Raw genomic sequence first — 13,164 nt, forward strand, 5'->3', positions numbered from 1 at the left:
AAAAAAAACTGGAAGCTTTTTTTAATGTGACCACCCCAAAAAAATGGGGTACATACCAATTCCTATGGTGCTTTTGTAGGTCCAGTTGACATTGGAAAGCAGCAACAATGAAGAGAGTGTGGGGGAGTGGGAATCCAGACCTGCCTTCTCTGGGGGTGAGCTCACAGGAGGCCCCAGGTCACTGAAAGGTGCTTGTTGTGTTTCTTTTTTCTTAAATACTGCTTCTTTTTCTCTTGAGAGACCTATACTAACAGAGTTGGAGGGGGAAAAGGAACAAAAATAATGCTATTTTAAATGTAGGTATTTCCAGTGTTCCACTGTAGCTCTTGGGGGAAAAAAAATCCTGGCATGAAGTGACGAGGGAGAAGTCAGCAGATTAAACCTTCCCCCTCCAGAATGTGAGCAGTTGTGTGGTAGGGTGAGTGTTTTCCTGTGCTCTACCTTCTGTTGCAAGTGTGATGAATCACCTACTGTCCACACACCTCATTGCTTAGGAGCTGGTGTCTTGACTGAAAAGATAGTTGGACTTTGCTTCAAGTTATCTGGGCTTTTTTGTAGCTTTGTTAATAATCACAGTATATACCAGGATGTTGAGAATTGCCTGTTGTATTTTGTGGTAACCTTTTGTTCAATAAACAGTATGAATCTAACATGAAATCCATGGTCTAGGAAAAACTTGAGTGTTTTTAAAAAGATGATAGACTTGAAAATTAGTCAGTGACTGAGACCTGCCCAAGTCATGAGAGGTTGCTAATTAGGCAATGAAAGATGATGTACACTTCATTTTAAGCACTTCTGCTGGTGTACTGGGGGTGGTGGGAAGCCATCAAAGTTTTTAAAGAGCCATAATAAAGCCCTGTTGAGTAGAACAAAACTTGGCTATTAATGCCATCTATTTAGGTTCCTGACTAGGGTCTGTACTGGGTGTGGTGGGAAGCCATCAAAGAAAGCCCTGTTGAGTAGAACAAAACTTGGCTATTAATGCCATCTATTTAGGTTCCTGACTAGGGTCTCTGCCCTTTGGGTAAAGTAAATTGCAATGTGAGAGCTTAGCTGCCTAGGCCATTCATATATGTAAGGGAAAGAAACCCACTAAAACTCACTAATATGAGAAGTGTTTAGCTGTAGTAGAAGAGGGGGGTGGAGATGAAGGCGCTACTAGTATGGTCCTTAAGCTACTTGAACATGGGAGTGGTGAACACTGGAAGCTCTTCAGAACGAGAGCTAGCAATAAGAGATGTTTGGACTTCCCAAAAAATGATGCCTGGCAGCACTATTTTATCTCAGCAGTTAGTGATCACAACCTTTAATAGATAGAAATTGATCTGAACAGGTTGATCTCTATTTAGGAGATTGGGTTTTTGTTTGTTTGTTTTTTTTAACCCTCAGTTGGGTTAGGCTCTGACATGCCTTGTCTTTGTCCAAGCACCCTGAAGATCAATGGGATGCTTTAAAAGGGAGAGGAACAGGCACAACTCTGTTTGCTCTTCCCTGCTGGGTGTTGTATGATTGCTGTTAATTATGACAGATTTAGAAGCAAGGAGTTGTTCTAGAACAGGAGGTGAGGATAGCTCGCTTAGGCAGGTTACTCAGAAGATTTGCTGCTGTTGGAGAAGCTCAGCCTTGTCTGTATGGGCACTGCACCTTTCAAAGGCCGTTATCAGCAGGGTCAAGCACCAACTGCTTCCACACAGTCCAATCTGAACTGAAGTGCATGTTTGGAAATTAATGTCTCAATGTGCCTGTCCTCCTACAGCCATTATCAGTGCTATTACCCAGGCAATACTCACAACTCCTGTATGGCAAAGGTCTGGCATGCTGAACCACAGCACTGGGATAAGGACTGGGGGGGGGTAGGTGAAGCAGAGGCTTGGATGGAGGAAAGCCCCTTAGTCAGGGGCTTGTCAGGGCTGCCAGAATATGATGGTTTACATTATTGCCACAGAGACTGAAGTGGGGAACTGTGGTAATTCAGCCCCTAAAATGCCATTTTGTCAACTTTTTTTTTTTAACTCTAGGATTACAAGAGGCCCCCTCAGCTCCTCGGGTAGAGGTACACTTCTGGGACAGAAGGAGCCCCAGGACCTGTCTCAGAGCAGCCATCTGCAGGACATCATTGCTGCATTTGAGCAGAGCTGGGTGAACTCTACAACAGGTTGGTGGTATGCACCTTGGCAGGCTGCTTCCCAGCTCCTACATAGAGGTAACTTCTGTTTGTTCTTTCAGTCTTCAAAGATCAATGCAAACCTTTATTTTCTATAAATAATTTAATAAATACTTTTGTTTTACAATGATACAACAAATAACAAATTCATAGCAAACGAGTCACAAAGAATTTAGGATCAGTATACTTTAATAAGGTATCAGTGTCAAAATACATTTCCTTATCAAGTTAAAGTTCCCATACAGTTATAATATTGTCAATAAGAATTCAGCAATATAGATTATGAAATAATTATGATAAAAAGTATGATTAATATTAAGACATGGAATATTTTTCAGAGTGTTTTAGTAAACTGTTAGGGTATAACACTTTTAATGCTGAAACTACACAAATAAGAAACAGAAGAGCAGTATTCAAGTGTCTTTAATCCTTGAAGCCTTTAAGTCCTTGCCACTGCAAATTTGTCAAATCTGACTTGCCAGTTTAATCAGATTTTGAGGCTTACAATATTTATTTTTTTTCCACATGGTAATAACTTCACCTTAGGAGTAGATTATTTTTGGTAACAAACTCTTGAAAGATTACCTACTCTAGGGACTATCATATTCTTTACATTATGTACCAATAATAAAAGACCTTCAGCTTTTCTAAGTATATGTGGTTAAGACTCACTTAACGCAGCAAACTCTGAAGTGCTCTATGAACCCAAGGCTCCATCTCTGCAAGTGTCAGTGCATGATATAAAGCAATTTTATAAACTAGGCTTCAGCAGAATCAGAAGACTCAAAAAATACATCTTTGTTCTAAGTTTCTGGGCCAGATTTTTACGTATTGTACATTGCCACTGTTCTGTTTTCTTCAATGAAGCTATAGTGATTTATACCAGTGGAGGAAACAAGATGATACATCCTAACATATATCTAGGTCTGTATGTAATTTAAAGTCAGAACTGCTCACCTGCCTTTTATTAGTTTAATATTTTTACTGTTTATATATGTTGTAATTTAAGCTTTCAAATCCCTTTGCCTTTGAAAGCATTCAAAGCCTTATTTTAAAAAAATATGTGCATGACAACTAGTGATAGTTGGAAAGGAGCTCTGAAAATGTCTGGCTACCTTTTAATGGCATTTTAGCTACTGATTAATGTAAGGCAAGTAAAAAATCAGAGACATGCCAGCTACTCAATCTCACTACACAAACATGAATTCTTTTTGTCTACTTGTAGCTGAGTTAGCCTTAATACACTGGGAAATACTACTTTAACTTCTAGTTTTAACAATTCAGTATTGCAGTTCTAGCCCTAGCTAGCATATGAAATGAAAAAAGGGCAACATTAATCAGAGGTGTTAGTACTGGCCGCTGGTCAGGTTCCTGAAGTATCAGCAATACCATAACAAACACTACTAGTTCTAGCAGAAACAGCTCTTAAAGTTGTTGTGTCCTAGGTAAAGCAAAAGTACCAAGAGATGATTAACAAACAACTGACCCAGAGAGAAATTAAAAAAAAAAAAAAATCATCAAATATGTTTTGTGTAAATAAAAAAACCAAAAACACCAAAACAACAGAGAACAAAATAAGAAACCCCAAGACAAACAAAAACACAGGTCTAAATCCTCCACTGGCGTAAATCTGTAGGACTCCCTTAGCTGTAGAGCTGAGCCAGGTTAAGGCAGCTGAGAATGTGGCTTGCTTCTGAGGAGAAAAGCTTACAACGTGCAACTTTCACAGATACCCACAGACATTGCAGTTCACCATTCACATTGCTTTCCACAAAGGGTGTAAAAAAAATGAAGGGAAGGAGGGGGGAGGTGGAAGGCTAGGATTTCTGTTTAGTATGCTTTTCCAAAAGTTATTAAAGTTACAATAGAATAAATGCTGGAAAACAGAAAGACTCAAAGGATTTCGATTTGGCAGATCAACAAAAAACTGCGGCTGGAGATCAAATTTGTTTCATTCATCTTTGGCAATAAAAATAAACCTTTGCAGTACTGCAGCCAAAGTATCAAATGAGGAGGCATTTATACCACAGCTTTTTATTAGCGTAAAATTTGAAGAAAATTTCAGCATATAAATTACAGGTAATGAGATAAGGGGAGGATAATCAAACTCTCTAAACAACATTTTAATTGCAATAGAGAAAATACAGTAGATGTATTTCTTTAATATGAGTAATAAAGTGAGTAACTTCAAAAGGCCACTATTTGGTAACGTGGACAGGTTCAATATCTAAGTAAAATCCTGTAAAAGTGTATTGGTATTAGAAATTGTCTACTTGCAAAAATATATTTAAAAACTGAAGCTGTTTTGAACAGTATAGGCCAGGGAATATTGCAGGATCACTCAGGTTGCCTGGTCCAGTGCTCTGAGCAGTTCACTGCCCTGCAGAAGCGTAGAGCTGCCCAAAACGGGGACGTTCACCTCACAGTCATACCTTGTCAGCTCAGGTAACAAGTAGGGTTCAAAGGAAGGCCCCAGCAGGCGACTGGTCATACCTGGAAGAGACAGTCAAGTAAGCCATGATGCTGAGACCAGAGAGGAGTTCTTTCCTCTCCTAACCTCTTCTCTTTATACCAGTTAGAATTTCATTTTGTGTTTATGTCACTATGCCTCAGATCACCAGCAGTTACAGGTTTCAGAGAAAACTTGTGCATTGCTCTGCTTCAAAATGCTGCAAGTGTGTCACACAGACATGTGCCATTTTTTGCCTCCACTCCCAATTTAGATTGTTCTGAGAAAAATTATATTGGTGCAGATGAGGAAAGCCATAGTAAATAGTTTCTAAATTGACACCCCATTCCCTTCTATATTAAAGGGACATAAACACATCCCTTTTAATTACTTTTTTTAATTTTTAGAAGGCACATGTCAAGACTCTAACCTCCAACCACCTCCTATATGAATGCTGCAGTGAAGTTTAGTAAAATGTAATCAATTCCATCACAAGGCAAGAGTATGGATGGGGGATGACATTTTTTACCAAGGTAAAAATGGTATTAAGTTTAATTGAAAAGACAGGCAAAAATATTTTTTCCTCATATATTACAGATGTTAACATTAAAAGTTTCACACCAAAGAACAGAACTAAGTTTTAAGTCTATGAAGGAATGTATATTTGGTTCTTATTTTTTAAAAAATAGAGAAGAGGATGATAAACTGTTTTCTTCTGTGGAACCAGTGCCAAAACTTTCCCATTTCTGTACTTGACAGCTCTTACCTGATGCTTTATGAGCTGGCTGGGCAGAATAGTCCTGATAATGGGAGCTGTAAAATGGAGGGGGAACAGAACTAATTTTTAAGTCTATGAAGGAATCTATATTTGGTTCTTAGTTTATCATCCTCCTCTCTGTTTTTTAAAAAATGTTTTCTTCTGTGGAACCAGTGCCAATACTTTCCCATTTCTGTACTTGACAGCTCTTACCTGATGCTTTATGAGCTGGCTGGGCAGAATAGTCCTGATAATGGGAGCTGTAAAATGGAGGGGGAAACACTCCTGCTTTCAAATTCTCGCCAGGATTGCTACAGGTGGGGGGTTGCTGCTGCTGCTGCAGTGGATTCATTGTTTGACTCAGACCTCTCGAGTTACAGACAAATTCATCTGGTTTGCATAGCAGGAAAAAGAAAGAGTCAAGTTAAGCCAATGTAGTAATTATAGTAGACAGATAATACTAATTCAAAGCAAAATGACCCTTGGCATGACAGTCAGGTGGCACAGGCATATCAACGTCCTGTCACTCAGGAAGTCATAAACAACACTCTCTAGAAGTGGTACTGCACCCCAAATGTGCTTGTGTAAGGAAACCCCATGTCGTAGAGGGAACACATCAGTTCTGGCTCTGAGATGTCTGCAGCTTGAATCAGCATGAGGTAAACCCATCTCCATTATGCTGATCTGTTGCCTCCAAACCAAGGGTGTGAACACACATGAAATCATCTCCCTGGTAGTTATCAAATGTACCTTAAATTGATCAGCTGTTAGTGATACAAGCCGATCTTTAATTTTAGCTTAGTGCAATATTTACAGATCTTATTTACATTTCCTTTTGAAATGGTGTTTGTTTCTATTCAACCTGTCTTAAAACTGTGTTTCAATACATGCCATTGCTAAACAACATTTCTTTTGCCTTACCAGTAAGAACACTTGTGCTGAGAGACTTCTTTTCTGTGACCAAGGAACAATTTTCCCCTTTGAGAAATTTCATTCTCTTCCACATTAGGTGAGATGGGTTAATGACAGATTGATCTCCCTAGAAAGTGAAGGAAAGCAACATAAATAATGACACTGGTGACTGTGGTGAGTCCAAAGCTGTGAAGGGGATGTGTTTCTTAGGCTTACCCCAGTCAGCTGCTGCAGTGCTTGTTCTTCATAGTCCAGTTGTCTCTTCAGTTTCAAACTGTTAGACAGAGCAATCCTTGCTGGGTTTACATCTATGCCTCGTTGCCCAAAAGCATCCAGAGGCCTGTGGAGAAGAGATCTCTGTGTGAGTGAGCAGGGAAGCAAATCTAAACCATCTTGTTCATTTATACAGATTCTTCTTTCATTTAAAGACATTTAGGGTGTCTTTGATACATGACAGTGGGCAGACCTCAAATGTCAAATGATTTTATTTCCTTTTGTTAGTCATCCCACAAGCTTTGGAAACTTCTGACTTTTTGGGATCAAAGGCTACTGAAAGCCTAGCATAAACAGCATCAGGGCATCTCCAGGCAGACACAAAAATGTTGTGGAGGAGGAACACGTGATTTTTAAGGATAGGATTTTTTCAAAGCCACACCTGTCCCCTTGCTTTGCATGCTAAATCTGACCACACAGGCTGCTCTTTGGGGACAAACCCTCTCTTTCCAGGTACATATTCAGACACTGGTATTTCTGCCAACAAGAAATCCCAGAAAGCAAACTGCACAGCTTCATGTTTTAAAATAACCATTGCTGGTTTATGTATTTCCTGAATGTTTCAGTGTGACTGACACTGGAGAGCCAAGAGCTACAGAGAAACTTCGAGCTATGATAGGAGTCCTATTCTAGGACTGTAGCTTCTGATCTACATCCCATTGCATACTGTTCATGTGTGTAAGAAAGTGAACAAGGTGAGGAGGCACTGAAGAAAAAAGCCTGTAATTTTAAATCTTAGTTGTAGTATTTATATATGCCAACAATAAATGTATTGTCATCCCTCCCTCTCCTCTCTTTTCCGTCCTGCAAAAAATACATGCAAGGTAAGAACGTATGCCTGGGTCCCAGCTTACTGCTGGGCCAGTGAGCCTTTTCAGGACTTAATCAGCTGCATAAAGTCACAAAAAATTCGTCAGATTACTGGGGTAATTTGTACCTGACCAGCATGAAATCCATTCATGCATGCATACAGGCAATAAAGAATGAGCCCACTTCTGCTTCCACCAGACTGACCACTGCTGGGAGAGCACATACTGTTTTCCCCAGAGGTCAATCTGATGCCTTTTTGAAACCATTTATTACAGCTATATTGAAAAAACCCTGATTTTTCAAGATTGACCCCACCACCCAAAATATTTTCTGAGTAAACTACATAGTTAGTTATACCACAAAAACTCTCACCTTTTTTTATATATGGGCATGCTCGGAGAATGTAACGGTGGCCCTGAGGGGGAACTTGATAGGGATCCTGAGTATTTATCCATGAGTCTCCACTTAGCAGGAACGTATTCTAACGGGGGGTCAGGTGGCCACTGGGTGTTTGGTCTCCCTCCCATCGAAGACAGGGGAGTGCTGGCCTGGTCATGGTATGGTGGCAGCGACGACCTGCTCACGTTGTTAAAGAACACCGATGACAGGGACCCACGACCAGGGCTAATGTTTTTATTTGATACCTGTGGGCAGTATTTCTCTGGGAGGAACTGATTCTGTGAAGCAGAAGCAAGGGGTTGGAAGATGTTGCTCATGCTACTTAGACTCTGCTGGGTATTCTGTGCACTTTCAGACAGAGGACGTTCTTCTTGGCAGATTGGGCTGAGCTGGAAATCTTCTCCATCCATAGGAATGTAAGGAGCCAAGGTTTCAAGGTCCAGTTCATTGAAGTCAGTCTGTGCAAAAATAAAGTAAGTTCATGAAGAAACTAGGAGCTAATGATAGTGGTGGCAGCTAGTATCATATGGAATACCAGTAGATGTGAAGGTGAAGAATCACTGTATGCCAAATTTACCTACATGAAACTGTCCAGCTTCTATTTAAAGATGTCTTATTTCTACAGCTAGCATACATGCTGATACTGACGAGTATCACCATCTCATCAGCAGCAAAGACAGACAAACAGAAGGAAAAACCTCCCAGATAAGTAGTACTTGCTAAAGTAGGGTGTACGGAGCCTGCAACATCAGTGTGATCTGAAGCAGACCCTGTGTTTCATTATGCTTTGAATAACTTGTCTGCCAAGACTCTACAACATATGCCATGTAGTTCAACCTCAGGCTTTTTGGTGCTCAGATAGAAAACACAGCTTTCTCATAATCCAACTACATGAAAAAAAATGCATCTAAGAATACAAAAGGTTTTTAAAATATAGTTGGAAGTACATCTTTAAGTATGGGTTTGGTTTTGCAGTTGTGTGGGGTATTTTTTTCTCTTTTTTTTCTCTATCTGAGGACTAGTCGTGTTTAAATTCATTTCTCCTGGCTTTTGACCAGGTCTGAACAGAGAGGGAAATCAGTGTTGGCCCACCAGTCAGCTCATGACAGGGGCACTTTTCTAACACTCCTTTTTCCCACCAAAGCTTCTGATGTGGTGAGACACACCTGAGCGAGCAGATGCTGAATCTGACAAAACTGAAGTTTGCACATGTCAAATCTTGCACTGAGTTTGATCCTGATCCACATTTTCCTCCTATCTGTCTGCTCTTTCTGTTGCTTTCATTACCATTTCTATGTCCAGACTTAGATGAAATTTTTTCAGGACATGGATTACACCCTACCTAAGGCTGCAAATTGCACTGGGAAACTGAGGTACCTCATTTGGGCTCCATTCACCCCAAAATTGCCATAGAATTAACAGAAGGATCATAGAATCATAGAATATGAATTTAAGATCTGAGCTGACAGTCAGCAAAACCTGTTCCTTTCTCTTAAAAGAAGTGTAAGCTCTTAACAAAGGCATTTCTATTAAGTATCTAAAGTCAGGTGGGCTGAATCAGGCCTACACCTTCTATTCACTACCTTACTTGCTGCAATATTATAATAGTGGTGGATTAAGAGAGTTATATATAGAAGGAATTTCTACACTGATTAGGATGCAGGAGACTGTATGTCAAAGTAATTGTCACACACTGAAATCCTCAGAGTAGTAAAACAAGAAGAATATGTCCAAAATGACAATTTTCATTTTGTACTTAAAGGAGATTATGTGCTATGAAGGGCTTTTCCTGTCTCATTTTGATGTTTTGCAAGAACTAGTTTATTTCTATTTTGTTCTAGAAAGGATATTTACTCACTAGTCTTTAGGGCAGATTAAAAAAAAAAAAATAAAAATTGCTGCTGCTTATTTTCCTTATCCAGTCTACAGAAGCTTCAAAATTCTGAAAGCTCTCTGATGCTTCTTTGTTCTTAGCAGTGGCACCCGAAAGCACTTGCTTCACACAGTTAGGGATAGAATTTACACCCCAGCTTTTGGGAGTGCAGGTTTTTGTTAGTGTTGTGCATCAAAACTTTGTTGTATATGTACAAACGCAGGCTGTGTGTTACATAACAATATTTGCACAGACAGCATGCTGCATACCTACAAGCAGGGCACTGGCTTTCATGGCTTTTGGAAGAGGCATTGGTTCCTTACCTGGGAGCTGCACTGACTTTTTGATTCTGTGTCCATGGCAAAAAGTTTTTCAATCATCTCAATCTTAAGATCTTCATCCACAGAGCTGTAATAATCTCCTGGGCTGCTTGGCTGCACAGAAATAAGAATTTGCTCTAAGCATCAAGAAAACTGCAGTACTGGCTTAGCATCACACCATTTACACTGCACTATTCAGTTATGGATCTTTCCTGTGAATAGTTTTTCCTATGGCCATGCTGCATACATAGTGTCCTCAGAAGCCAAGCTGTCCACTTCTTTCATATGCCTTTCTCCAACACAATATTGCTTGTCACTATAAAATACAGGCACCCCATACAGGAACCTAGTTGTTTTCTTACTTTAAATGTTTTTTTGGTAACTCAGACCAGGAATGTGAAATGTATGTTATTAAATACTTCTGCCAAGAAGGGAGATGCCTAGCAGTACCCTCAATGCCCTTCTCAAGCTTTGACATCCCTCTAGTAAAGGCTGGCTAAGAGTAGCTCCAGTGGGCTTGAAAAGCACATTAATTCTTTCAGTAGGGAGGGAACTCCGTGGAGCTGCTCTCAAAAGCCTGTGGCTGGATAAGCTTTCTAAAGGCTAGAGCTTCTAGTTAACAAACAGAAAGAGGATGGATCTGGGGCAACATTCCTATTGGCCACACTGTTTTACATTGGCTTCTTTTTTAACACACCACCATGAAAAATGGTAGCACATTCTTCTAATAGTTCTTTTATAGGTCATAGTAATTGCTTGCTGAGGGACAACGGGGAGAAAATAAAGGCAGGATGTAGTTCCCATTTGATGTTTTTGCTACCGCTGCTTAGGATACATGCAGTACAGGAGGGATATAAATAGGCTGGGCCTTGTTAATAAGCAATGAGAGAGAACTGCTGACATGAAAATGTCATCTGCATATATTGATGGGACTTACATACAAAACCATAACATGTTTGTTTCATTATTTCAGAAGTGTTTCTTACCGTGGAACAGCTACTGTTGCTGCTTGCACTTGGAGTGCTGCTGCCAGGTGCAATCTGAGGCATTGTAAAGGATGGTACTGTCAACGTTTCACCTTGAGCAGCGTGGCTTTTCACTTCCAGGGGCCATGCTTTGTTTGGTGTCAAAACAGCACTGGTGAAGGCAGGGGCTTCCTCAAAATTCTGCGTCCCTGGATGGAGTTCGAACAATATTAATGAATGCTTTTAGCTGGTGCTGCGTTATGATATAATTGCAGCTATTCATTAAAAGTAAACACTGCTCCTAGTTGCCATGACAATAAGTTGGCATAGACTTAATGCATGTTGTTTAGTCAGCAAGAAAGCCTGATTCTGCTCCCATTCACAGAAATTTTCCACTGGTGTGAGCACGTGAGCTCTTATGGCCCTTACTCCCGATCTGTACAGGCAGCCAACAGACCTATTCTGTGAAGAGTCTAAGTGCGGGCGCACATGTGATTCTTTGTTGCACAAAAATTGATACAAATACTAACCGAAATCCAGGGAAATAATGGCATCGCCGGGCGTTGGTGCCAGCTGAGCAAGTTCCTCTGGTTCCTCCTTTAACTTAGTAAACAAGAAGTCGCTCTTCTCCGTCCCAGGGAGGCCGCTCTCGTAGGCGGTGCTCATCGTCAGCAGGTGAGGCTTGAAGAGCGATTCTGTTTGGTCCATGGAGAACACAACATCGTTCTTTTCAATTTCACTAACAAGAAAATACGTGTTAGGCATTTTGCGTTCTAGAGAAATGAAAAGAGGGGGGTAGTGCAGGCAGTGCAAGCTCTCTCTCTAAGGCTGGGGCCCACGCAGGCGTTTTGGCCGCTCCCGGTCGCACGCCAGGCGAGGCAGGGTTCCAGCGTTGCTGAGCACCATCTCGGGTGACGCAGAGAGGGTGGTCAGGACTGCTCTGGGAATACTTGGGGCTTTGTTGCTCTGCTTTTTAAAGGGATGTAGTCGAGGCTACAATGACCCAGACTATCACTGAAATAAGTATTCCCTATTTTTTTCCCCTGTCTAGGACCAAAAATACTAGGGTTTTGCCACACAGACCAAAACTCCCGAGGATTGGTCCTGATTTCTGAGGCAGCAAACAGCTTCTCTTAGCAACATAAGATACAATTACTACTAAATTTTATCTCTCTGTCACAGTATTAGAAAACCAAACCACATTAGCAGTTGTGTGACACACTAAAATCTTCACTGCAGGCTTTACACTCTGCCGTACCAGCACATCAGCCCCTCTGCAGAAGAGAAGGGCTGTGGAGGCATATTTCAACAGGGCCTATGGGAATGGGCACGCCACGTTTTTCATCGATGTCTAACGCCAGTAAACAAGACTGAACAAACAGGACTACACTGATTTCAGAACAACAACTCTGAAAAAAATAGACCCTCCCAAAGTTCCTCCGCTTCCTGCGCTTCTTCCAGAGCAAGAACCCCTACGTGGTTCTGCCATCCTGCACAACTTACCTCAGCACGTAGTTGACACAGACGATACACTGAGGCTGCAGGTTGCGAGTATTGTAGATCACTGTCCCTTGAGTCTCCAGCCACACGTATCCACCATGCTTGGCCAGCAGGCGGTACTGGCCCGTCACTACTTGACCTTTTGTACACACTGAGAAGAGAGGGCAGAGGGATATAAATAATGCAGCAGGACAGGAGCGCACGCTGCGTAACACTCGTTCTGAATAAACCCACTTCAGAGTTTTCGCTACGCAAAACTGCATTGGGACATTTAGTCAGCAAAGATGCTTGACTTTGGAAAAATTCAGCCACTTTCAATATAAAAGGGCCCATTCATTTGAAGTTACCGCTGGAAATTTGAGTTCTGGCGTTTGAATTCTTGAGATGGTCTGAGTATTCAGATCAGAGTGGGGGATTTTTATAAAGTTTAACACAAGATCCCAGCTGCCCCCAAAATAGTGCCTGCTGGCTGCATTTTTCTTGAGAGTCCCTGTTTTAGAAGTATCTTAGGTTGGGCTCCCTTGTTGACCTGTAGGAAAGTGAATTTATTTAGGAAACTATTTAACAGTTTCCATATTTAGGTGACAGATAATTCCAAAAGTCAGGTGACTTAAAAGTTATACTTGCAAAATTTTTTTTAAATCTCATGCTTTAAATGTATACCCATCTCTTTTTATACCTTAGAGTTAGAAGCTATAGATATCAACACCACAAATAAAGTGAAGATGTCAACAGCATAACA

At 40.8% G+C, this 13,164-nt stretch overlaps 1 protein-coding gene across 1 annotated transcript in view; it reads right to left on the reverse strand.

The window, feature by feature from the left end:
- Nucleotides 1-3,786: 3,786 nt before the first annotated feature.
- The window catches only part of EPAS1 (endothelial PAS domain protein 1), a gene marked incomplete at its 5' end in the record, with an annotated part of 35,782 nt that continues 26,404 nt past the window's right edge, over nt 3,787-13,164 (reverse strand). Inside the window, 9 exons of the mRNA XM_008935633.1 lie at nt 3,787-4,657; nt 5,584-5,760; nt 6,292-6,409; nt 6,499-6,622; nt 7,738-8,222; nt 9,961-10,071; nt 10,944-11,131; nt 11,453-11,661; nt 12,426-12,573. Coding sequence (XP_008933881.1) covers nt 4,506-4,657; nt 5,584-5,760; nt 6,292-6,409; nt 6,499-6,622; nt 7,738-8,222; nt 9,961-10,071; nt 10,944-11,131; nt 11,453-11,661; nt 12,426-12,573 — 1,712 coding nt within the window. The remainder of the gene's footprint in view (nt 4,658-5,583; nt 5,761-6,291; nt 6,410-6,498; nt 6,623-7,737; nt 8,223-9,960; nt 10,072-10,943; nt 11,132-11,452; nt 11,662-12,425; nt 12,574-13,164) is intronic.

Source organism: Merops nubicus, unplaced genomic scaffold, assembly GCF_000691845.1.
Source record: "Merops nubicus isolate BGI_N331 unplaced genomic scaffold, ASM69184v1 scaffold2882, whole genome shotgun sequence".
Classification (NCBI taxonomy): Eukaryota; Metazoa; Chordata; class Aves; order Coraciiformes; family Meropidae; genus Merops; species Merops nubicus.